This window comes from Pan troglodytes, chromosome 21 (genome assembly GCF_028858775.2).
Source record: "Pan troglodytes isolate AG18354 chromosome 21, NHGRI_mPanTro3-v2.0_pri, whole genome shotgun sequence".
NCBI lineage: Eukaryota > Metazoa > Chordata > Mammalia > Primates > Hominidae > Pan > Pan troglodytes.
The window spans coordinates 24,083,992-24,111,371 of record NC_072419.2 but is presented as its reverse complement, the minus strand read 5'-3'; the positions used below and the strand labels follow the sequence as shown (position 1 = coordinate 24,111,371).

General features: G+C 41.3%; 2 protein-coding genes across 5 annotated transcripts in view; one reads left to right on the top strand and one right to left on the bottom strand.

Annotated features, from left to right (window-relative positions):
- Window positions 1-24,593, bottom strand: part of DSTN (destrin, actin depolymerizing factor) — a 39,129-nt gene extending 14,536 nt beyond the window's left edge. The window contains exons 1-2 of one of the 4 annotated variants that reach the window (XM_009436836.5): window positions 24,448-24,593; window positions 23,551-23,920 (exon numbers count right to left, since the gene is read on the bottom strand). In XM_009436836.5, the coding sequence (XP_009435111.1) occupies window positions 23,551-23,553 (3 nt within the window). In that variant the 5' untranslated portion in view covers window positions 23,554-23,920; window positions 24,448-24,593. Of the gene's footprint in view, window positions 1-1,684; window positions 1,817-23,550; window positions 24,405-24,447 lie in introns of those variants that run through there. The other 3 variants (XM_009436837.5, XM_063803131.1, XM_514526.9) reach the window with 3 other exon arrangements.
- The window catches only part of BFSP1 (beaded filament structural protein 1), a 75,153-nt gene continuing 72,298 nt past the window's right edge, over window positions 24,526-27,380 (top strand). Inside the window, exon 1 of the mRNA XM_063803130.1 lies at window positions 24,526-24,596. The gene's annotated coding sequence lies outside the window, so the exon portion shown is untranslated. The remainder of the gene's footprint in view (window positions 24,597-27,380) is intronic.

Below are 27,380 nucleotides of genomic sequence, written 5' to 3'. Positions count from 1 at the left end.
TTCTTTCAGTCATTTGTATTTGCCATACTCCAGCCCACTTCAGGGTCTTTGCTCATACTATACACCCTGCCTAGACAGCACTTCCCTACAGTTCTTTGGCTAATACTCTTTAGATGTCAGATCAATTCTCACTACGCAGAAAAGTCTTCTGCATCAAAACCAGTATCACATGCTCCCATAAGATCATGTATCTCTACCACACAACACCTCCTACCACTTCAATGCTCTATCTTTAAAATTACTTAATATCATCTCCTTAAGGCCACAAGTTCTTAAAGACTGTAAGTTCCTTAAGATAAACGGTGTCTGTCTTATTCATTATTGTGTTACCCTGAAAAAAAAATCAAAGATCAGTCAGATGAATCATTAGTTTGACTTATGGAGAAGATAAGGACAACACATATAAAGCTTCAATACTTGGTAGAATATACACTATTCCTTGATAAACTCCAGTGGAAGGGAATTTAAAGAAAGTAGCTTAAACAGAAAGACAGTTCATCAGGTAGAGTTTCATGCTGACTTAAAAGCACTCTAAAACAAGGGGACTTAAAAGCACTCTAAAACAAGGGGACTGAAAGGAAGAAAAGACTGCTCCTGACAAAGAGAACCCAGCAAATACAACATGGCAGGAGGATAAGGGAGAAGGAAACTGGAGACTCGCACCAGGATGAGATGGAAAAGGCCTCCAACAGAAGGTTCAGGGGTTTGGAGACTGGATATTTTTAAAAAGAGTAAGAGGAACAGAGTTGTGCTTTGGGAAAATACATGAAGCCATGCATAAGAGAACAAGAAGAGGAAGAGAATTATAGTAGGCACTCCAGCTAAAAGGCTAATTCAGCAACCAAGCAAGAGGTGCAAAAGGCCTTCACTAGGGTAGTGGCAGCAGTACTAAGGAGGAAGTGATGGGAACTGCATAGGTGCAATCAATTGTAGTTGACAATCACTGGACTGGGAGAGGGGAGGTGGAAAGGAAGGAGTCTGTATGGTGATCAGGAGGCTAATTAATAATGCCAAATGCTCACTTTCCTTAATTTCCCCACTGTGGTGGCTCTGATATTAGAGTAGTATGGCTCTTCATGACTAGTAACTAGTAGTATGGCTCTTCATGACTAGGAACACTATATACTAAATTTTGCCTGCAAAAATAATAATAAACCCACAAGGTATAGTATATGTTAGATTTAATGAATATACTTAAATTTATTATACCATGGTTTACTTACCACATCCTTGAGATATGGTGAATATTAAAACCGAGATAAAAGAAATAAAGATTAAATAACCGGTTCCTAGACTTTTTTTTTTTTTTTTTTTTTGAGACAAGGTCTCTCTGTGTCACCCAGGCTGGAGTGCAGTGATGTGATCATGGCTCACTGCAGGAGCCCTGACCTCCTGGGCTCAAGCGATCCTCCCACCTCAGCCTCCTGAGTAGCTGGGACTAGAGGTGCATGCCACCACACCCAGCTAATTTTTGTATGTTTTTATAAAGATGGGGTTTTGCCATGTTGCCCAGACTGGTCTCGAACTCCTGGGCTCAAGTTATCTCCCTGCCTTGGCCTCCCAAAATGCTGGGATTACAGGCATGAGCCACCATGCCTGGCTGCAGTCCCTAGGTTCTTGATAATGATTTTTATACAGTAAAACTAAAACCATGAGGCAGACTGAGAAAGCACGGAATACTAACCCTAAAGCCTGGCCCAACACTGCCCAGGGCTCTGACCTTCTTCTAAACTCCATTCTCGTAGTGCCTGTGTATCTCCTCTCAATACGCTGGTAGCTCTCTTACGTCTTTGCCTCTAGTGGGTGAACTGAAAATCTGGGGTAAAGATTAGTAGATGGAAAGAAGATAATGATTAAAGTAACTGCAATTTATTAACATCTCAGAGACCAAAAGGAGATATCTTAAAGCACTAAAATCATGAGAGTAACAATCCATCCCCATTCCTCTACTAACTAGCTATGTCACCTTAGGCAAGTCATTATCTCTGAATTAAATTTGTTCCTTTAACTGTATTTAGGGGAGTGGACTAGATCAGTTATTATCTAACTCTAATGTGCACAGGAATCACCTGCAGATTTTAAAGATTCTGATTCAGAATATCTGGGGTAGAGTCTGAGTGTCTGTATTTACACTAAGCTTCAGGTGATGATCACTAAGATTGCTCTGAAATTTCATGAAAGAGAATAAAATCATAGCTCATTGCTATATGGGCTTCTTTGCCTACAGGCAAAATTTTTATAATGAAGCAGTAGTGGTAAGAGTACTTTATTTTACCAATATTAGTAGGTCCAAAGTCAAAGCATTTTTTGTGTGTGCCACGGACTCCTGGCAAAGCCTATGGGCCCTTTCTGGAAATAGTGTTTCAAATAAAATAAAATATACAGGATTGCCCCCCCCCCAAAAAAAGCCAATTTATACTAAATAATAGTTTATCTATAATAATAGTTGAGAGTTCTTGTATTAATTTTGGATGATTTGTTATCACAAAGCAACATCATGGTGAATATTAAAACAAAAGTGGCTGTAACACCAATATACAGAATTATCTGCTTTACAGATATTTATTATCTTTTTACCTAAAAGAGCCTTTCCCATCAGTCCCATTCTTTTAGTATTTCTGTGGTTTTTTTTGGGGGGAAGGGGGACAGGGTCTTGCTCTGTTGCCCTAGCTGGAGTGCAGAGGCACAATCATGGCTCACTGCAGCCTCAATCTCCTGGGCTCAAGCGATCCTCTTACCTCAGCATCCAGAGTAGCTGGGACTACAGGCAAACACCACCACACCTGGCTAATTTTTTAGCTTTTGTAGAAACAGGGTCTCGTTATGTTGCCCAGGCTGGTCTTGAACTCCTGGCCTCAAGTGATCCTCCTGCCTCAGCTTCCCAAAGTGCTGGGATTACAGGTGTGAGCCACCAGGCCCAGCCCTAGTTATTTCTCTAAAATGTTAGGTTATTAGATTTAATTGCTCATTTGTCAAGAAACCTAAACTTTATTTTTAAAAAAGCAAAATCAAATTGTTTTTACTTAAAAATTTTTCTAAGAGGTACTGATATTCAAGTACACAGTTTTAACAATAAAGACCATTAAAGGATACTCTGAACATAGCACCAAGTTTGCTGCACAAATGGGAAGGAAAATCTTGAGAGCAAAAATAGACTGCTATCATAACAAGAGCTTTGTGATTACCTTAAAAAGATATGTTATCCACAACTTCAGTTTCTCCATGTACCAGTGACCACTGGAGAACAGTTGCTCTTAGAGCTCCACCCCCAAGTCAAAAAATAGCTGTTAAAAATATACTTCACTGCATTTTATCTCGCTTGACTACCAGTTTTTAACTTGTTCTCAAACCTGTCTGAGTCTCCTCTGGCACAGTTTTTGTGAAATAATGTTTCAGAGATTAAATCAATACATCTGAGGCCCTGCCTGCATACTTAAGAATCACTGTGTAAGCTTCTTTAAAAACGTTACTACTCACTCACAGAGGGAAGTAAATGTTACAAAGAATATGGAACACTGGGTATTTTACAGTTGCAAAGGACAGAACACAACTTAAAATAACAATTCTCTCAATTCTAGCATAAGGATAGTGACCTTTGAAACGTGAGCATTAAATTTTTCTAATTTGATTTTTGTAAATAACTGAACCAGTCCAAAAGCTAAATGCAATGATAGCTTACAGTAGTCCCTCCTAAACCAAAAAAAAAATCAGAAACGGTGGTCTTTTTCCGTACTACTAAACTCAAGACAGACACCTGACCTTGGCTACATAATTAATGACAACTAAACTTCACATGATCCTTATTATTAATAGAGAAAACAGGATGAAAGCTATTTTAACTACCTCAGAAAATTATTAATTAAAAAATTTTTTTCTAAGGTAAAGTCTGAAATATTTGAATGTAGGATACTGCAGACAAATACTCAAATTTTCAATAGCAAATTTTCAAACTGGCAAAAATGTCATCAGCATCTTAATCTACCTACTTCTACCAACTTCTCAAAGGAGTTAGGGAGTTAAAAACTGGGTTCACGATTCTACTTTATTTATACCATGCCTTGCACAAGGGCCAATAGAAACAGAATGACTAATGACAAAATATTTGGGCTTTTGGCTGCTATAATTGATGCCTCTGAACAATAATGCTGAGACAATAAATAAAATGAGAGTGACAAGTTCTTCAGCACATTTCTGCTTCACAGAAGTGTTCAGGGCCTCACAGGTCCTATATTAAGATGTGGAACTTCGCTGGGTGCTGCGGCTCACACCTGTAATCCCAAAATTTTGGGAGCCTGAGATAGGCAGATCACCTGAGGTCAGCAGAGCAGCCTGGCTAACATGGTGAAACCCCGTGTCTACTAAAAATACAAAAATTAGCCGGGCATGGTGGTGTGTGCCTGTAATCCCAGCTACTCAAGAGGCTGAGGCAGGAGAATCACTTGAACCTGGGAGGCGAAGGTTGCAGTGAGCAGAGATCACACCACTGCACTCCAGCCTGGGCGACACAGCAAGACTGCCTCAAAAAAAAAAAAAAGTAGGGGGAGGGAGGGTTAGGGGTTGAATATATACATCTCCCTACCAAAACTCTACTTAAAGTATAAAAATGGGATTAAAAAGAAAAAGAACATAAGTCCACCAGGACAAGAAGAGAAGAAATATGGAAGTTCAAATAAGGAAGAATGAGTGAAATGGGTCTGAGAAGCAAAGATCCCTAGACTCCCTCCTGAACGCCATCCTGCTGCCAGCCCCTTACCCCTGGAATTCTGGAGTTTATTCTCTGAAGAAGGTAAACAGTAGTTCTGGAGTAGTCAGAGGATACAGGTGACCATATGTAAATGAGTGCTGAAACACTCTCCCCACCACCACCACCATCTTGAAGTCATGCCTTACTAAATCCTTCGTCCCACTGTTCTAGAGAGCCGTGCTGTCCAACAGAACTTTCTGTGATGATACAAATGTTCCTTCTTTTTGAGACAGAGTCTCGCTCTGTTGCCCAGGCTGGAGTGCAGCGGCACGATCTCAGCTCACTGCAAGCTCTGCCTCCTGGGTTCACGCCATTCTCCTGCCTCAGCCTCCCAAGTAGCTGGGACTACAGGCACCCGCCACCATACCCGGCTAATTTTTTTTGTATTTTTGTAGAGACGGGGTTTCACCATGTTAGCCAGGATGGTCTCGATCTCCTGACCTTGTGATCCGCCCACCTCGGCCTCCCAAAGTGCTGGGATTACAGGCGTGGGCAACCGTGCCCAGCCAAATGTTCCTTTTTATTCCCCTCAATTTAGAGTTTATTTTGCCAAGGTTAAGGACATGCTGATGACATAGCCTTAGGCGGTCCTGAGAACATGTGCCCAAGGTGGTTGTGTGACAGACTGATTTTACACATTTTAGGGGGGCAGAAGTTACAAGCAGGCATCAATCAATAGAGGTAAAGTGTACATTGGTTAAGTCTGGAAAGGTGGCATAACTCAAACAGGGGATTCCAGGACATAGGTGAATTCTGTAAACCAAAGGTATCTGAGGTCTCAATCAAGTTAGAAATTTATTTTGCCAAGGTTTAGGACATGCCTAGAAGAAAAGAACCCAGAAGCACAGAAACAGTCTGTGGCCTATGCCTTTCTGCAAAGATGATTTTGAGGTCTTCAATATTTAAAGGGGAAACGTGCCTGGAGGGGAAAGAAGGAGGGTATGGTCATACACTGTGCAAGAGAAAAAAAGCAAGTAGGGAACAGTACATTATGTACTGGTCTCGTGCTCAGTAAATCAGCATTTCACATAAGGTGAAGATGTCCCTTTTCTGCACTGTCTAATATGGTAATCACTACCAAGTGTGGCTACTGAATACTTGATGTGTAGCTAATAAAGCTGAAGAAATTTTAAATTTTAAATATTTTGATATAAAGTAACACATAAAATTAACTCTGTTAATACCAAAGTAGTATGTCTGGAGTAAACAAATTTATTGACCATATTTCATAGTTTTCTGCCTCAGAAAACAATATATTATTTAGCTTGATTGATGCCTGCTGTCATCAGGAAACTCAGTTATCATGTACACAATGACAGACTAATGCCTCTAATATCAAAGTCACTCAAAGAGAAAAAAAGAAAAAAAAAGAATAATGCCTCCAAGGGTAAAGACTTCGATTCTAGTTTACTACAATTAACTATGGTTAACTATTTCTGAGGGCAAGGAAGAAATCTTGGGAGAAATTCAGATAAACTCTTTTTTTTTTTTAAAGTACCTATTCCAAGTGTTAATTTGGAAAGAGTCAAAACAACCAAAATGAAGGATCATCATAAAGTTTCATACAAGAGGGCCTGACTTAACCAGGTGTGGTGGCACATGCCTGTAGCCCAGCTACTCAGGTGATGAGGGAGGATCACTTGGGCCCAGGAGGTGGAGAATGCAGTGAGCCAAGATCACACCACTGCACTCCAGCCTGGGCAACAGAGCAAGACCCTGTCTCAAAAAAATAAAAAGGACTTGACTTTAAGCAAAGACCTTAATTCTTACAGATGCCATAACAAGAGTTTTTTTTTTTATTCATTGAGAAACAAAAGCCTAGTTATTGGGGAAGAAGTGAAATAATGGATTTAAAATATAAGGTTTATGTAACAGCAATAAAGATAACTTCATTGTATGTAACAATACTACACACAGGGCTATTTCTGATTTTACAATTAACTGGGAAAATTGAGCAAGTCAAATACTGAATATATATATATATTTAAACTGGCTATGTTATTCTCAAAAACAGAATTTGGAACATTTAACCTTAGAAGACCTTTTTAACCAGAGGAGAAAGTGTACCACAGGGTTGAATCAGACTTACTAAAATCCTGTAACTTGGGCAAGTCAGCTAACTTCTTTAATCCTCAGCTTCATCATCTGTAAAATGTGAATTATCATACTGCTAACTCAAAAGGACTGATTAAAACAACACACATAAGGCCTTCCATGCACTAAGCAAAGACTCTTATATTAACCAGAAAATCTAGTTAGAGCTGCTTCGACTCTTTCTAGTTAACAATGTGGCCAATTTTTATTGAAATCTTTGGGTAACAGAATGTTATGGATAAAGAAACCACAGCTTAAGACTGATTTGAAACAGTAATTTCCATTTGTTCTCTGATAATCAAAACTACGAATTAAAAACAAACCTAAGAATTTAATGTGTATCTCTTCTTTCTCCACATGACTATTAAGTGGTTAAACAGCAAAGCCATACCAACAGCAAAGAGAAGGGTAATAGTTCTCTTAACACAGTAAGATTCAATTACAATACCTCCTACCATTCTCCTAGGCACAACCATCACCTGCAGCTATAAATCAAAATCTGCAATGATGAAACTGGGGCCTATGAGGCAAGCCATAGGTTTTGTCCTAAAATATGTCCCTTTTCCTAGTATATACAGGCATACCTTGGAGACACTGCAAGTTCAATTCTAGACCATAGCAATAAAGCAAGTCACACAAATTTTTTGGTTTCCCTGTGCATATAAAGGTTATGTTTATACTATACTGTAGTCTATCAAGTGTGCAATAGTAAGTTCTATTAGTTTTATCTAAGGTAGAGAAAATGACTGTTTCAAGGATTTATGAGCATTAGAAAGAGGAAAAAAATCCTTCTAATATTCTGCCCCATCCTTAACTGAGAAAAGAAAAAATTAAAATATATCTCTCCAGGGAGACCCTCTCTTGGGTGACCTGTTTTCTCAGCATAAGGAAGCTTTCTCTCTCTCTCTCTTCTTTTTTGTTTATTAAACTTTCTGCTCCTTAACCCAGAAAAATAAATACAAAAATAAATAATAAAATAAAATATAACTCTCCACTGGGGAATGGAATAAAATTCAGCAATAAAATAGAATTGCTGAGGCACAAATGCTTTATGCTGAGTGAAAAGAAGCTAGACTCAAAGTGTATCAATGTACAGTTCCATTTACATGACAAAGGTAAAACTATAGAGACAAAAAACAGATCAGTGGTTGTTGGGGATAGGAGGAGGGATTAATGAGGAATTTTTTGTGTGTGAAGGAATTATTCTATATTTTGACTGTGGCTGTAGTTACACAACTATATATGTGTGTGTATATATGTGTGTGTACATATATATGTGTCAAAACTTCCAGAACTTACACCAGAAAGGGTGAATTTCACTTTATGTAAATTATACTAAATTATATATCTAATTTTTATTTCAAGGTGAATAATACTTTTAGTATTCTACTCTTTGAGAAACAGCATATTAACCAAACAGTAAGCTAAATGTGAAAAATTTCTCCTTGGTTTAACAAGCTGTCTTAGTTCTCTCTGGATGGTTAACTAGCAAATCGATAAATATGAAGCAGATTTGATATTGCTGGTTAACTAATCTACCTGTTTCCCAGTCACACCTAGTTTTCTAAGCCCTGCCAATTCCTCCTTAAATGTGTATTTCAAATCTATTCCCTCTCATTTACTCTCAAAATCTCCTATCACTCCCAAGATTAAGTCTTTAACAATTCCCAAGCACCCACAAGATAAAGTCCTTATTTATTAACAGAGCATAAAAAGCCCTTTATTGCGTAAACCAACCTACTTTTCCAGATTTGTCTTCCACCACAGGCAACCCTATTTATTACTCATTAACATCTTTTAGAAAGCAATTTGGCCATTTATATCATAGAGCCTTACAATAATCCATACCCATTGACCCTTTAACCCAGTAACCTCACTTCTAGGAATTTATTCTAGGAAAATAATCTACATAATACTAAAAAAACAGACAGCCCAAATAAATAAAAACAGGAGAACTGCAAAGTAAATGATAGTATATCCACAGGATAGTTCCTGATGCAGCTGTTAAAATCATGTTTATGCAACGTTTTTAAAAGCATGTGGGAAATACTTATGACTTACTTTCAGTGAATGAAGAAGCTGGATATAAAGTTACATGTACAGTATAATCTCAATTATGAAAAACAGTACAGAAGAAAAAGAAGTTCCACAATTTTATCTCTAAAAGTGAGGCTATACATGATTTTTATCTTCTCTCTAGTTTTCTTTATTTTCTAAGTTTTCTCTGGTAAGCCTTTTTTTTTTTTTTTTTTTGAGACGGAGTTTCGTTCTTGTTGCCCAGGCTGGAGTGCAATGGCGTGACCTCGGCTCACCGCAACTTCCGCCTCCTGGGTTCAAGCGATTCTCCTGCCTCAGCCTCCCGAGTAGCTGGGATTACAGGCATGCGCCAACATGCCCGGCTAATTTTTTTGTATTTTTTAGTAGAGATGGGGTTTCTCCATGTTGGTCAGGCTGGACTCGAACTCCCAACCTCAGGTGATCCGCCTGCCTCAGCCTCCCAAAGTGCAGGGATTACAGGCGTGAGCCACTGTGCCCTGCAGGTAAGCATATTTTTTTATATTAGAAATACACACACCTTTTTGATTCAGTGATTTCATACCTAGGACTCTCTTTTGAAGAAATGCAAGATTTATGCACAAGATGACAGAGTATTTCTTATAAAAATAAATTTAACATGAGGGTGATGTACATGCATGATATTATTAAACAATTTAAGTAGTTTTTACAGATATATTCTATATACCATGAAATTTACCCGTTTAAAGTGTAGTAAATTCAGCGGGTTTTCAGTATAGTCACAAAGTTGTGCATCCATCACCACCACTTCCTAATCTTAGACCATTTTGAACACCACAAAAAGAAACCCTGGGCTGGGTGTAATGGCTCATGCCTGTAATCTCAGCACTTTGGGAAGTTGAGGCAGGAAGATCACTTGAGTCCAGGAGTTCAAGACCAACCTCGGCAAAATAGTGAGACCTCATCTTGACAAAAAAACTTTTTAAAATTGCCAGGGATGGTGGTATGGGCCTGTAGTTCCAGCTATTCAGGAGGCTGAGGTGGGAGGATCACTTGAGTCACTGTGGTAGAGGTTGCAGTGAGCTATGCTCATGCCACTGCACTCCAACCTGGGTGATAGAGACCTTGTCTCAAAAAAAAAAAAAACCAAAAAAGAAACTCCAAACCCATTAGCAGTCATTCCTCATTCCCACTCCCACCCACCCCAGCCCTTGCTAACCACTAATGTACTTTCTGTCTCTATGGATCTGTGTATTCTGGACATTTTGTATAAATGGAATCACACAATATGTCATCTTTTGGGACTGGTTTCTTTCACTTAGCATATTTTCAATGTTCATCCACGTTGTAGCATGTATCAGTATTTCATTTCTTTTTATTGCCAAATAATATTCCCTTCCCTTGCATGGATATACTACATTTATCCATCTATCCATCAACTGATGAACACTGGGTTATTATCACTTTTGGCAACTATGAATAATAATGCTATGCACATTTGTGTACAAGTTTTTGTGTGGACATACATTTTCATTTTGCTTGGATATGTAGGTAGGAGTAAAACTGCTGAGTCATACGGTAGCTCCCAAGTTTAATTTTTTCAGGCACTGCCAAACTATTTTCCAAAATTATTGCGCCATTTTACATTCCCACCAGCAATGTATGGGTGCTCCAACTTCATAGCCTGGCCAACATTTGCTACAATAATCTTTTCATTATAGCTGTCTTAGCAGGTACAAAGCAGTATGTGCGGTTTTGATCTGCATTTCCCTAATGGCTAATGATGTTCTGCAGTTTTTTCCATTGGCTTATTAGTCATTTGCACATCTTTAGACAAACAGCTATTCAAATCCTTTGCCCAAACAAGTGGGTTTTTTATTGTTGAGTTGTAAGTCCTTTAATATATTCTACACACAAGCTCCTTGTCAGGTATATGATTTGCAAACATCTTTTCCTATTCTGTGGGTTGTGTTTTCATTTCCTTGATGGTGTTCTTTGATGAACATTTTTGAATACAATGAAGTCCAATTTATCTATTTTTGTCACTTGTGCTCTTGGTGTCATTGCCTAGAAAGGCCAGGAAAACTACCAACAAAAATTGCCTAACACAAGTTCACAGAGATTTATACCTATGTGTTCTTCTAGAAGTTCATAGCTTTAGTGCTCACATTTAGATTTATGATCCATTTTAAGTTAAATACAACATACAGTATGAAGCAGGGATCCAAATACGTTCTTTTGCATGCGGATATCCAATTGTCCCAGCACCATTTGTTGAAAACACTATTCTCCCCCCAACTGAATTATCCTGGCACTCACGTCACACTGGAAAATGGGAAATACAGTTTTATCCTTTATAGATTAACTCAAGTGTGTGAGAAAAATCTATATTGGCAGTCTCCAGATAGTCACTCTCTCATTCCCTTATTTTCATAATAATATGTATACAATCTGCAATTATCTTATTTGTTTACTTATTTCTTAACTGTCTCTCCCATTAGAATGTATACTTCAGCGCCGGGTGTGGTGGTTCACACCTGTAATCCCAGCACTTTGGGAGGCTGAGGCAGGCAGATCATGAGGTCAGGAGTTTGAGACCAGCCTGGCCAACATGGTTGAAAACCCATCTCTACTAAAGATATAAAAAATTAGCCAGGCGTGGTGGCGCGCACCTGTTAATCCCAGTAGTGAGAAGACTGAGGCAGGAGAATCGCTTGAACCTAGGAGGCGGAGGTTGCAGTGAGCCAAGATCACGCTATTGCACTCCAGCCTGGGCAACAGGGTGAGACTCAGTCTCAAAAAAAAAAAAAAAAAAGAATGTATATTTCATAGAGACAGAGACTTTTTCTTGTATATTATTGAATCTCTAGAGCCTACAACAACAGTGCCAGGTTCCTAGAAGGTAGTTAATAATTACTTCTTGAAAAAATGAGAATATAAATTAAATGGCTTAAAAGAAAATGTCCCAAATGTTAATACTTTGGTTGGAACTGTCATTACAGCTAAATTTTTCTTAATGTTCTACAATGAATATATACTACTTTTATATAATCAACTATGAAATTATGGTATTTTAAAGATTTATAAAACTTTTGAATCAATTTTTTTTATTCCTCAAAATTCTAAGAACCTCAATTTATGCTAAACTATTTTGTTTTAGCTTCTTTTATAGGACCTCAAGCATAGTGACACCATCAAATATCTGGTAGATCAGGTCTAAGCCTTACGAGCCATCTTTGATAGTCTTCTTTCCCTTATGCCACACATCCAAATTATCATTAAGTCCTTCCAGCTCTACCCCCAAAATATATATCCAATCTTACCACCTCTCATTATTAACAAATTTTAATTCGAGCTACCACCATCTACCATCTGAATAAAGCAATAGTTGGTTGTGTTGTTGTTTGTTTACGGACAGGGTCTCGCTTTGTCACCCAGGCTGGAGGGCAATGGCATGAACTTGGCTCACCATAGCCTCGACCTCCTGGGGTCAAGTAATCTCCTGCTTCAGCTTCCTAAGTAGCTAGGACTGCAGGTACGTGCCACCATGCCTGGTTATTTATGTTTTATTTTTTGGTAGAGACGGGGTCTCTCTCTGTTGCCCAGGGTAGTCTTTAACTCCTGGCCTCAAGTGATCCTCTCACCTCGGCCTCCCAAAGCACTGGGATTACAAGCGTGGGTCACCATACACAGCCAGCAATAGTTTCTTAATTGGTCTTTGTCCCCATTTCTATGTCTCTACACATCAACCACAGGGATAAATCATATCTCGCTCCACTACACTACTTAACACCTCCCCACCATCACACACCCAATGGCTTCCTGGTGCCATCAGAATAAAATTCAAATTCCTCACCTTTGACCTAATGGCCCTTTCTGGTCTAGTTCTTGCCTATAATCTATTTCCTACTTATTTCCCCCTTGTTGACTGAATGCTAACCACACAAGCCTTTTTTCTGTCCCTGGCAAATGTCAAGCTCATTCTCTTCTACAGGCCCTTCTACTTAAGAGTTCCTTCTGCCCTAAATGCTCTTCACATAGCTAGCTCTTTATTGCCATGTAAGTCCTACTTCAAAAGAGGCCCTCTCTAAATTCTAGCTAAAGTAGCCCAACTCTTCCAGTACTTCCCTTTTTTTTTTTTTTTTTTTTGAGACGGAGTTTCACTCTTGTCCCCCAGGCTTGAGTGCAATGGCGCGATCTCGGCTCACTGCAACCTCCGCCTCCCGGGTTCAAGTGATTCTCCTGCCTCAGCCTCCCAGAGTAGTTGGGATTACAGGCGCGCGCCATCACGCCTGGCTAATTTTTGTATTTTTAGTAGAGACAGGGTTTCACCATGTTGGCCAGGCTGGTCTCAAACTCCTGACCTCAGGTGATCCACCCACCTCAGCCTCCCAAAGTGCTGGATTACAAGCATGAGTCACCACGCCTGGCCTTAGTACTCCCTATTGATTACCTTATTTTCTTCATACTACTTTCACCAGCTGAAATGATCTTGTCTTTTTTGTCTCTTCCTCCATATCAGATTGTAACTTCCATGAGGAAAGAACTTGTTTCCCTAGTGCTTGGACCAGTTCTTGACATACAAAAATCTCTCAAATATTTGTTGAATAAATGATTGTTATTCTAAACATTGAGGGCGATGCAAAACTGTCTAGTTCTCCATTAATTACTCCAGGAAAAATATAACTAAGAGTGTAAAATGATATTTTTACATCAAGAATCAAGTCACTTGAAAATTCAAATTAAAAAGTTGATTATATATAATGATTCCAAGTAAAATAATATTAAAGAAAGAATAAAACTATTGAAACACATTCTAATGCACTCCTCCAACTCTTTTCATTTGCTCTACAACTACTGAGGCACACACTGGTGTCATCAGAATATAAAGATGAATACAGGATATAAAGATGAACAAAACTTTGAACTATTCTAAAGATATATCCAGTTGGGTAGAGATAACAGATATAAGAAAGAATCCTATATATGATTAATGCTGCACCAGCAGCAAGCTCTCCATGCATTGACAGCCCAGGAAATAAGTGATTCTGTATGAGACACGATGACAAGAGGGAGGTGTCATGTCAGGCAGGTCTTCCTAGAGCTGGCCCTTGAAGGATAAACTGCCTTTTGATTAGTCAGGCAGGAATCCCTTTTTAATGAGTTAAATAAATGATTCTGGCTTCTTCCACTTGGATAGCAAGTAATAACAAAAGACTATTTACCTAATTAGACCTAAGGTTGCCACTATTTATTTTAGCTAACACTGATAAACTGATTAGCACTTTACTACCTGCCACTGCTTTTTTTTTTTGGGATCAGGGTCTTGCTCTGTCGTCCAGGCTGAGGTGCAGTGGTGCAACCTTGGTTCACTGCAGCCTGAAGCTCCTGGGCTCAAGCAATCCTCTCACCTCAGCCTCCCAAGTAGCTGGGACCACAGGCATGCGCTGCCACACCTTGCTTTCCTTTTTTTTTTTTTTTTTTTTTTTTGGTATTTTATGTAGAGACTGGGTTTTGTCATGTTTGTTGCTCAGGCTGGTCTCGAACTCATAAGCTCAAGCGATCTGCCTGCTTTGGCCTCCCAATGTGCTAGGATTACAGGCATGAGCCTCCACACCTGGCCTGTGCCACTGCTTTAAACTAGTTACATGCATCATTCATACTGTTGTGGTGGTAGGTACTATTATTATTCCCACTTGGAAGAATGGTGAAATTGAGGCACAGAATGCGTCAGGAACTTACCAAAGGTCATACAGTTAGTGCAAGTGGCAGAGTCAAGATTTAAAAAAACCCAGCAGCCAGACACTGAGCACATGCTTTTAATGTGGCAGTATAGTTTAACACAAATAATATCTATCTCAATGAGTTGCTATAAGGGTTGAATGAGATAAGGTAAATACTTATAAGTTACGTAAGACAGCATTACTTCTTGCTTTTTTTTTTTTTTTTTTTGAGACGGAATTTTGCTCGTTGTCCAGGCTGGAGTGCAATGGCGGGATCTTGGCTCACTGCCACCTCCACCTCCCAAGTCCAAGTGATTCTCCTGCCTCAGCCTCCCAAGTAGCTGGGATTACAGGCATGCGCCACCACACCCGGCTAATTTCGTATTTTTAGTAGAGGAGGGGGTTTCACCACGTTGGTCAGGCTGGTTTCGAACTCCCGACCTCAAGCAACCCACCCACCTTGGCCTCCCGAAGTGCTGGGGTAACAGGCGTGAGCCACCACACCTGGCCACTTCTTGCTCTTTCATTTGTTAGGCTTTTGAGCGCTTTTCTATGGTTCAGGATGCCTCAATGAGCATCAAATTCCACGGTTTCATTTTTAAGGAAAGAAAGGAAACTGGCATTTATTGAGGACTTTCAATATGCCACAATCACTTTAAAGGTATTACTCTAATAACTGCCTTAACTATCTTGAAGGATTTTTACTTGTAAGACTCAAAGCAAATTATCATGCAGTATACAAAGGGGAGGTACTATTCAATTAATTCAATACTTAAAACCCAATTTCCATTGCATTAAAAAAGGTATGTGGGAATAGAAGGTATAAAAATTAAAGGAATCCACCTCCATGGGAACCTGTCCTTTGTCATAATTAAGAATACCCTCTCCCATTCACTCATTCATGTTCATTCAGTAACATCTATGTGGGCCTACTATGAGAGTGGTATCTTGCTACTGGAATGTACGATCCCCATCTTAAAAGAGCTCAATAGTCTAGTTTCATAAAACATCTTAAGTCCTATAAAGAAATTCATATGCTATCTCAGCATTGTTTCTTGGACATGTGCAGAAATGCAGAGAATTTAGTTGGTACGCATACCAACTTCCCATTACAAATTAAGTAGGCCAACTCACAAAGTCTTAGGTTGGTCCAATAAAGTGGCCACTAGCCACATGTGACTTAACGAGTCATTTAAATGTGGCTAGTGTGACTGAGGAACTGTATTTTCATTTAATTTTAATTAACTTAAATTCTAAAAATTTATTCTTATCCATTACTGGAAAACTTGTAAGTAGGTCTGGAGCAACTTGAGTATATGAATCTACTTTTTCAAATGTAAATTTTATCATATCTAAATACAGATCAAATATTTCCAATGAAAATTTAGCACCTGAATTGACACGTGCTTTCAGTGTAAAATATATACTGGATTTCAAACAATTTATAAGTAAAATTTCTCAATTTTTAAAAATATTACTAGAAAAGTTAAAAGTATATTAAAATAATTACTAGAAAAGTTAAAAGTATATACATAGCTTGTATTTTCTTCCCATTTGACAACACTGGCCTAAAGATGAAATATTCTTATAACTAGAGTATTCCTCTAAAGATTTTTTTTTTTTTTTTTTTGAGACAGGGTCTTGCTTTGTTGCTCAGGCTGGAGTGCAGCGGCCGTGATCTCGGTTCACCACAACCTCCGCCTCCCAGGTTCAAGCAATTCTCCTGCCTCAACCTCTCAAGTAGCTGGGACTACATGCGCCTGCCACTATGCCTGGCTAATTTTGTATTTTTAGTAGAGATGGGGTTTCTCCATGTTGGTCAGGCTGCAGATTCTTACAATGATTTGAGAATTCCTCAAAACTCCTGAGCTTCAACAACTGACTTCAAAGATTGCTCCAGAGCAAGTTGGAGAAGCCTTACCTGTATTTGCCTGTGCTGTGCTTTAGTATTAGTTCTATTACTACAGGTTAAGTACCTTCCAGTACCAAGCATTTCAGATTTCAGATATTTTCAAATTTTGGAATATCTGCATATACATAATGAGATAGCTTGGGAATAGGACCCAAGTCCAAACACAAAATTCATTTGTGTTTCATATACACTTTATACCCATAGCCTGAAAATTATTTTATATGATATTTTAAATAATTCTGTGTGTGAAAGTTTTGTCTGCATTTTGACTTGTCACATGAGGTGAGATGTAGAGTTTTCCACTGCGGCAATATGTTGGTGTTCAAAAAGTTTGGGATTTTAGAGAATTTTGGATTTTTAGATTAGGGATGCTCCACCTGTACATGAAAATAGCAACAGAAAAGTTGTGAAACCATTTTAAAATAAACACTAATTACATTTACAAGCTATTTTCTGAAAGCAAGCCAAGATAGAAACAAGGGTAGGAAATTCATCTTTGCTTTCCTGTGATAAGGCAAATAGAAATAACAACCTATGAAGTAATGTAAAAATGTTCAAAGGAGTAAACAATCTTCCTTTGATGTGATCCAAAAGCACAAACACAATGACAAATGACCTTCCAGGTGTAGAATGAACTTAAGTTTCTATCTTTCAAGCACTCATCTATGCCTTGTTGCAACAGACGTTCTCATTCTTTTCACACCTTCAATTAGAGATAACTTTGTTAATTTTAAAACTTTAATTGCATTTTTTACTGAAATCACTTGCTTTTAAAAAATCTACGTATGATGTGAGGGCGATCTGGCTGCAACATCTGTCACCCCATTGATCACCAGGGTTGATTCGGCTGATCTGGCTGGCTAGGCAGGTGTCCCCTTCCTCCCTCACCACTCCATGTGCGTCCCTCTCAAAGCTATGCGCTCGGTCAAAGAGGATGACCATTCCTGATAGAGGAGAACTGGTCTTTGGTCAAGGTTATATGAGCAGCTGCGCTCCCCTGCTAGAACCTCCAAACAAAAAATCTACGTAAAACATAACAAAGCAAAACATGGAATAGTGTTGGCAGCATGTAAGCATTACAGTATCAGCTACTAGAAGACTAATCTTGGAGCTAAGAATCACTCTAAATATTCAACTCAATGGGGGTCTTAGTACAGCAGATTCAATGATGAATATAACATTTTAGCCCAAAGTATTACTGAGATGAATAAAACCGATGTTTATTTGTCTAAGTCTATGCCTCTCCCAATTGTAAAATTTCAAGAAAAATGAGCAGGAGGTAATTCAGAAGCACAATTCCAAGTGAAAACTTCTCACTTCCAACATCAATGAAAGGAGGCATGAACAGAAGAAAAGTTGTGGTTACAATATTGCTGAAGTGTTAGGTGTAAATCTTTGTGTATGACTTTCATGGACAATCTAGACAGAAATGTTATGCCACAAGAGAAGTAAACTCAAGATACTTTCACGGCTGGGCGCAGTGGCTCATGCCTGTAATCCCAGCACTTTGGGAGGCCAAAGCAGGTGGATCACTTGAGCCCAGGAGTTCAAGACCAGCCTGTGCAAACATGGTGAAACCCCATCTTTATAAACCCCATCTTTATATATAAATTTATATTTATAAATCCCATCTTTATATATGTAAAGCTTTTAAAATACAAAGCTTAGCTGGGAGTGGTTGTGCCTGCCTATATATAGTACCAGCTACTCAGGAGGCTGAGGTAGAGGACTGACTGAGCCTGAGGGTGGACGATGCAGTGAGTTGTGTTCACGCCCCTGCACTCCAGCCTAGGTTAACAGAATGAGACCCTGCCTCCAAAAAAAAAAAAAAAAAAAAAATGCTTTCACAATATTCTACTTATTTATTATGCTCTGTGGTTTACATATGCAAATGACAGTACAACGAAGAGACTAGCTCTAGTTACTCAGAGACGAGAGTGCTGTTCTGTGGACAAAATCAACGCATTTATATGTTAAATTCAGTTTTTCAAGACTTGCAAGTTTTTTTTCAAATTTCAAATATAGTGTGCTTCATCTCAAAGTATTACTGAAAGAAAATATAAAGTTACATTAACATAAAAACTCAAAAATTTGAAGTCTTCCTGTATACTAAGTTAAACACAATTTTGATTTAAACAAATTCTATTTATGAAAAACAGTCACTAGGCACGATGGCTCATGCCTATAATCCCAACACTTTGGGAGGCCAAAGCGGGAAGAGTGTTTGAGACCAGTCTGGGCAATGTAGCAAAATCTCATTTCTACAGAAAATTTTAAAAAGTTAGCTGGGTGTGATGGTGCACATCTGTAGTCCCAGCTACTCCGCAGGCTGAGGTGGGAGGATCATTTGAGCCCAGGAGATCAAGGCTGCAGTGAGCTCCAGCCTGGGTGGCTGCAAGAGAGTCTGTCTCAAAAAAAAAAAAAAAAAAAAAAAAAGAAAAAGAAAAGAAAGAAAAAAGAAAGGAAAAAAAGGAAAGGAAAGGAGAAAGAAAAGAAAGAAAGTCAGTCATGTTTACTTGTTTTGCATGTTTGTTTTTTAGACTTTTAATTTTTTTTTTTTTTTTTTTTGGGACAGAGTCTCGCTCTGTCACCCAGGCTGGAGTGCAATGGTGCGATCTTAGCTCACTGCAACCTCTGCCTCCTGGGTTTAAGCGATTCTCCTGCCTCAGCCTCCTGAGTAGCTGGGATTACAGGCATGTGCCACCACGCCCAGCTATAGACTTTTAATTTTTTAGAGAAGTTTTAGGTACACAGCAAATTTTAGCAGAAGTGCATTGTTCCCATATATCTACTGTGTGTGCTTTTACGTTTTGGCTAGAGGAACTGCCAGGAAAGAGAGGGGTAAGTGTAAAGTGAAGGACGTTAATCTCCACAGCCCTTGGCAAAGAAGGAAAGAACTCTGTCCTAAGTCACTCTACATTCTACCACTACCAGGGGCCTAAAAATGGCAGGTGGATAGAATTAAGAGAAAGTATTGAACTTCTGGTAATTAGCTGGGTAAGGGGCCTGGAAAGAAATTTATGTGCCAGAAGAGAGAAATATTACTCCTCAGTATGAGGTTCTGGTATTGATAATCATGTTCTTGTTTTTTGAGACAGGGTCTCCTGCTGTGGCCAGGCTGGAGTGCAGTAGTACAATCATAGCTCACAGAAGCCTCTAACACCCAGGCTCAAGCAATCCTCCCACCTCAGCCCCCCGAATAGCTAGGAGTACAGGCACATGCCAGCATGCCCAGTTAATTTTTATTTAATTTTTTTGTTCAGACAAGGTCTCACTATATTGTCCAGGCTGGTCTCCAACTCCTGGCTTCAAGCAATCCTCCTGCCTCAACCTCCCAACGTGCTGGGATGACAGGTATAGGCCACTGTGTCCAGCTGATTTTTTTTTTTTTTTTTTTTTTACTGCTACATTTACTTTACGGCTCTGCAAATAAGCTTAGGTGAAGATGATAAGTATTTACAGAATGGCCAGGTTTGCAGGATGCAGCACGCGTGTGAAAACCTAAGATGCAATAAACATATGAAAAGAGTCAGCTCACTAGTAATCAAAGAAATGCAAAATAAAATAATGAGAAACCATTTCACAACCATCAGACTGGCAAAGGTTTCAAGTCTCTTATTAAGTGGTGAAAGGCAACGTAGAAACAAGCTGTTAATGATGAGATACAACCAGAACGAACCAGTAGTAGAGTAGAAAATATGTATGCTCCAATCCAGGGCTTCCGCTTCTAGATATATACCATGGAGAGATACACACTGGGGCTAGAGAAGTAATATATAGCAATATATGACATGGAAATTGCCTATTATAAAAACTTTAAATAGACCCAAAAAAAGGCAAAAAATTAGGAAATGGCTGAATGTTTATCAACAGGGGAATGGATAAACTTGCACAATCATACAAAAGAACACAATTCAGCAGTTGAAGAACCAAAGCTACAAATAAATCCAAAAGCTGCCCTCCCCTGAAAAAAAAAAAAAAAACCACCCCACAAAGTTTAATTTTTTCTCACAGAGCTGCAAAAGGATACATGAAGCACAGAATTTACGTAAGTTTTAAAAGCACATCAAGGCAATACATATGAATGATTAAGTAGCTAAAAGTATGGAACTATCAATGAATATCAATTTCAGGTGACTACTGTGAACTTTACCTGAGCTCTGTGTTCTCAGAAAGCAGTGATGGTTAATCCACCCCACCGTTTTGTGTTCTGGGAAACAGGTAACTGCAAAGAACTGGCCTGTTGCATATTTTCAAATAAGGCAATCAGGAATGCTCTCCTAATTGCAATAGCCTGAATAAAATCATCTCCTTAACCAGCCAGGATATTATGTCTTTGACACAGGAATGGTTATAACTCTAGGGAGGGAAGGGAGTGGGATGAGGAAGATGATGCATATTTAGCTGTAATGATAACATAAAAACCTGAAATATGGCAATAAGATAGCCCTTTTTTCCCTGTACAAAAGGATCTGTTATTCCGTGTACTTTTCTGCTTAAAATGTTTCAAAATTATTATTTTAAAACTTGGAGTTGGAAAAGGTGATTTGTCTCAAGTCAATTAATCCTTTACAATGTTTTCTCATATGTTAAATAGGCATGTGAATACATGCCCAACCTATTTCACTGGGTTGTAGTGTTTTTGCTAATCACCAAGTATTAGAATACTTGAATACTGCGCCAATTAGTTCAGTCTGTGAGACCCCAGTTCAGATTAGGATAAGGCTTAGATTATCGTGCAAACCTTTTAACTCTACTTCAGGGGCAAGACACACTCTTACCTTCCAAGAAGCATAAAAGATACTCTGGTTACAAGAGGAGCTAGGCAAGTCTAGGTGTGATGTCTCAATCCATATCCAGTAGAACTACTGAGCAAATAACCCTAGTAACTTGATGATGGGCTACTAAGCAATCTCTGTAAAAGGAGGCTGGCACACCCAGTACACACACACACACGTTTTGTTTGGGGTCTGTAATTGTGGTTCACGTGGAGGCAGACGTTGTTTGTTTTTTGTTGGGGGAGACATCTGAAAACATCTAATCTCATCCTGAAGTGCCCAGCTGGTTTCAAACTGCTTTATTTCAGGTGCTTCTAAAAGACTTGGTGAGTACTAGGAAGTGATTCTGCTAATTTAGAACAAACCCATCGGTAGTTAAAATTTAATCTTAAAAGAAACTTGGAACCAAGCATCTAACCAAAAGAGCTAACCCACAATGTTCTCTAATCACTGAACTAAACAAAGATGCTCCTGCGCTCATAAGGCTAAAAACAAAAATAACCTTTAAAAATGGGGGGTCTATAATCTGAACTCTAAGAGTAACTTGTAAGGTCTTCTTGATCTCCCTAAAGCCAACAATTTTGAAGCGTATTTGGAAATCGCTCATTTCTAATTTTTATTTCTCCTACTCCTCACAAGAACCAGGAAATATAACAGACTCTTCCTTCCTTGAATTTAGTTAAGCTTTAACTGAAACTAAGCATTTAACTTAAGCATTTAACTAAAGGTAAAATGTTTGGTCTCTTATTTTCAAACAGAAAAATAAAGTCTGTATTAGCCACTCAATAAAAAAGTATGTCAAATCAAAAGTCTCTAGAGCAGACCCTAGTAAGCTTCAAAGCACTTTCACAGAGTGAACGGTCTTAAGCGTACCATAACTCAAAGCCCCTAGATTAAGTCTTTTAGTATAAAGTAGCATATACATTTAAAATGTTATTAAATTTTTAATAATTAGATATTAAAAAGACTCAAGATGCTGATACTTTGTAGCTTACAGCATTAAACCAAAGAAGAACCAAAAACTGAACAGTATCAAATCCCTATTACATACATATCTACAGTCATCAAGAAACTACCGGTTAATCTTTTCTTTCACTAAGGGGCCGCCTGCATGTTCACGGAAGTTGTAATAACTTAAGAAAACCAAAACTGTTATACAGTGAAAACAGTTTGTATGCAGATAAGCTGGTACCAACTGCATCTAGACAGATGCAATTACAGTGTAATATTTCTAGCAAAGTCTGGTAAGGCTATGCCTGCAAATCACTGACCAAAAATGGTAACAGTGTGTGCAGACTAACGAAAATGACAAAATGTTCCAACTGATAGTTCAGTTGAGAATACGTTTTTAAATAGCTAATTAGAGTGACAGTGTAAAGGGGGAAAATATGTAAATTAAGCAAAATGTCCATCATATAGAATATACTAATGAGCACCTGTTTACTTTTTGGTGATTCCAGTATTTTAATGGTTTTTAAAGCTCTTAAATTTGGTTGTATCAGCATCCCAGCATCATGCCCACACCTTGCGCACCAAGTTCTGGCAGAGTCCAACTGTCTACAGGTCAGAAAAAAAATTCTAACCATACACGGACAGATCGGGCAGGGAAGGGTTAAAACAGACACTGCCAAGCTTGACAAGCACGACGAGAGTGCTGCTGGAAGCCGATTGCCAGATAAAAAGAAAAAAACAAAGGAGCTGCAAGGCCACCCCGTTCTAAATCATGCCAGGATCCTGCTCGTTAGCGATCATTCCGTGCTCTAGGACTGTTCCATAAAGGCTTTATCTTCCTTATTGAGATGGACAGACCTCAAGGGCTGGAACGCGCACAAGTCACCAAGCGCCTCAGCGCCAGCTCTGGGGAAACCCACGCCAACAAGGACGGTGGCCGGATTCCGACGCCCCCCGCCCCCCACTCCCCGGCCTCGGTGTGCAGACCCCCGGATGGATTTCACAGAGCGGGTGGGGGCGCTCGACCCTAGCCAGTTGTTCCAAGGCCGGGTCTGGAGGCACCCGCAGAGGCCACGCTCAGGGCGGCGGCCTCGCCCCAGCTGGGAGCTGCGCAACAACCGCGGATCCACCCCGGGGCGCGGGGGCCCAGCCAGGACGGCGGGCGACGGAGGCCCAGAGACCCCCCTCACCCGCGGCCCGGATACTGCAGCCGGACCGGGTCCCTCCCCGGGCTGAGGCACGGCTCACCCCCTTAGCCCCGACTCCGCGGCGCCCCAGAGACACACTGCTCCCGGCCGCCTCGGCCCACGCCTCGGCCTCCCTCCTACTCACCATCTTCGCCGCGGCGGTCGCAGGGACGCGGGGGAGGGAGCCGGCGGGCAGCGAGTATGCAGAGCGTCCTCCTCACGGCTGCGGGACCGAGAGACCCAGCGCTGAGCTGACGCGGCGGCGCGAGCTTACCCCGGGGCGGGCGCGCCTCAGGACGGAACGCGGCTGCGCACGTCACGCACCGCCTGCCGTTGCTACGCAACCAGCCGGCCAGGCAACGCCCCCCCGGCGGCTATCCAGAGTCTCGGAGGGGAGCTTCCCTCCTCTGCTGAAGGCTGCGGGGCAGGGTCCGCCTCACCAGAAAGTGTTTAGGGGTGGGGGTGCGTCCTCTCTCGTCTGCAGGAGGCTAGAAGGCGGACTGGGCTGGCTCCTGCTGGCGAGGGGCGGGCAAAAGATGATGGGGGAGGGGTGGCCTTCCTTCGCCTCCTCGGCGGGGCCACCTGACGCCCCACCCACTGTGCAGGCACGGCCCGCGCGGGGAGGCAGCCACCTGGCCAGGTGTGCCTGCCTGCCGCTGGGGCGGGGCGAGGCCGCGGAGGGGAAAAGGAGGGGAGAGCCGGGGGAGAGGGGTACAGAGTGTGGGAAGGAGGGGGATTTGGAGGGGAGAGGCGAGGGGCACATAGTTGGGGGAGGAGGGGGATGGAGAGGGGAAGGAAGAGGTGAGGGAAAGGGGACAGAGTGGGGAGAGGAGGGCGATGTGGGGGGAGGGGCGAGGGGGCACTTAGTGGGGGAGGTGGGGGGAAGGGGAGAGGTGAGGGAGAGGGACACGGTGGTGGAAGGAGAGAGATGTTGGGTGTGGGGAGGGCAGGGCCCGAGGAGGGGGAACGCACTGGGGGAGGACCCACGGGAGCGGAGTCGCGGGCCGCGGCAGCGGGGACGCCTCCCGCATTTTTTACCTACTTTGGTGCGATTCCCGCCGCCCTCCCCTGATTGGCCCAGTCTGGCTTGTCCTGCCCTCGCGTGAGGGGGAAAAAAGTCTGCACATTTGTCCTCCTTCCCGAGGCGACCGTGGCCATGCAGAGTGCTCTGTGAGTCACCGTTAATTTCAGGTCTGGAAAAACAAGGAGGATTTATTTATCTTTGGGAACTGCCGGGGAAGGAGGCCGGCGGCGCGCAGGGGTGTGGCTGGGAAAGGCCGCGCTGTCCCGGGACGGTGGCGCCAGCCCCGCCGCTCAGTTCTCCGGGTTTTTAATTTGGAATTGTGTTTTTCTAATGGGCGGTTGCGTCGGAAACACGGTTTTCAGAGGGCCCAGATGAATCCCAGCGTTTTTGCTGCGGGTGTTTTTGTGGGAAATAAAGGGAACAGAAAGAATTTTATAAATTAATTTAGGTTACCGAGAACATCATGGCCTCGACCAAAACTATTTTAATTCTCCAAATATGAGACTTTTGGACAAGATGGTCAGTATTTTTTTTTCTGGCACTATGTAAAATCTGGGTTGTATGTGGCTTTTGTTCTGCCCCACTCAACATAGAAACCCATTTCTCATTACCCTCGTTCTTTTTAAAAAAGACAGTAAGCAAGTTGTGCAGTTCTAAACCTTTACCACCTGAGACATGATTTTTGGCGGGCTAGAGCAGTGGTTCTTTAGCATGCATCAGAATCACCTGGAAAAGTTGTTCAAAGCTAGATTTGTGTGCCCCATCCCCAAGGTTCCCTCACTGCTTCTAAGATGATGCTTGAGAATGGGCATTTCTAACAACTCCTAGGTGATGCTGAAGATGCCAGTCCGAGACCACACTCCTGAACTGAGAAGGAACCCCCCTGTATCCTCCTGCAGCTGGAACCCTTTGTTTTTCTGCCTGCCTAGGACCCTGTGGCCGGTACACTTCTTAATATTCAGACTTCCTTTCTAGTCCAAAAGTGGATGGTGCTCATTTAAGGATACATGCCTGCCTGCCTGCTCCAGCCTCTCCTGCATTTCGTCCTCCACTCTGCCACCAGAGTTAGGTCCAAACATAAGACTGGTCTTGTTACATTCTTGCTTAAAATTTGCTGTGGCTTCCTCCATAATCCTCAGCAGGTCAGTCTGGCCCGTCTGCCTCTGGCCTCAGCCTACTTTTTCTGCCCTATCTCCCATATCTTCCTAAGTGCCCACTGCCCCTCCCAGACGAAACTTCTCATTCCAGAACACCTCTTACTAGTTCTAACTACCTTGATCATGGGCCTGCTTATTTTTTCAGCCTGGGATGTTCCTATCACCCTTCGCATCTGAAGACTTCTCTTACCACTTCCCAAGGATCAATAGTAGTTCCTTCTTTTTTTTTTTTCGTGCCCCGTACCCCTTACAACTCCTTCACCCCCCTAGTTCCTTCTATAATCCCAGAGTTCATCACTTCTCAAATCTTTTTTTTTTTTTTTTGAGACTGAGTTTCACTCTTGTTGCCCAGACTGGAGTGCAATGGTGCGATCTCGGGTCACTGCAACCTCCGCCTCTCGGGTTCAAGCGATTCTCCTGCCTCAACCTCCCGAGTAGCTGGGATTACAGGCATGCGCCACCACACCCGGCTAATTTTGTATTTTTAGTAGGGATAGGGTTTCTCCGTGTTGGTCAGGCTGGTCTTGAACTCCCGACCTCAGGTGATCTGGCCACCTTGGCCTCCCAAAGTGCTGAGATTACAGGCCTGAGACACCGAGCGCCCGGCCACTTCTCAAATCTTAATAAAGATCCAAATCACCTGAGATCCTTGTTAAACTGCAGATTCCGGGGTTGAGGGGTGGAGTCTTAGATGGCCCCAGGAGATGCAGATGCTATACTTTGAGTTAGGAGGTTTCATGGTTTTTTCCCTACAATTACTGTAGCTCTGTAATTATTTATGTGCATTTGCCATTACTACCAGATAGCTGGGAGTTCCTTGAGGTCATGGGTTATTTAAGATGCGTATGTATGAACTGGCATAGCCCCTGATACATAGTAGGTGTTTAATAAGTGTTGAGTAAGTGAACCAGTATCTGAAGATGTTTTACAATTTATCAAACTTATATATCAGTTTATCATAACTTAAGATGAGCCCCCATTTTTTTTAGGTCCCACTGAACTTCAGCCTCTGCATTTAACACCCAGGTTTTCTAGACATTGACATTCCTCCTCTCCACACGGAGGGAAAGAGTTTTCATACAATGCTATAGACTAATAAAGATTTATGCCCTCCGGAAGCTGAAAGGTAATCCCCAATGTGATGGTATTTGAAGTTGGGGCCTTTGGACAGCGATTAGGCCATGAGAGCAGAGCCCCCTTTAATAGGATTAGTGCCCTTATAAAAGAGGTCCTAGGCCGGGCGCTGTGGCTCACACCTGTAATCCCAGCACTTTAGGGGGCTGAGGCAGGTGGATCATGAGGTCAGGAGTTCAAGACCAGGCTGGCCAAGATGGTGAAACCCCGTCTCTACTAAAAATACAAAAATTAGCCAGGCGTGGTAGCAGGCACCTGTAATCTCAGCTATTCAGGAGGCTGAGGCAGGGAATTGCTTGAACCCAGGAGGCAGAGGCTGCAGTGAGCTGAGATCGTGCCACTGCACTCCATCCTGGGCAACAGAGCGAGACTGTCTCAAAAAAAAAAAAAAAAAAAAAAAGAGGTCCTAGACTACTGCTTGCCACTTCCACCATTGTGAGAACACAGCAAAAAGGTTCATCTATGAACCGGGAAGTGGGCTCTCACCAGACACTGAATCTGCTGGTGACTTGATCTTGGACTTCACAGCCTCCAGAACTATGAGAAGTAAATTGCTGTTGTTTGTAAGCCACCCAGTTTATGGTATTCTGCTATAGCAGCCTGAACAGACCAAGACACATAAGGTCTCTCCTTAAATATGAGATTGGTATATTTCAATTT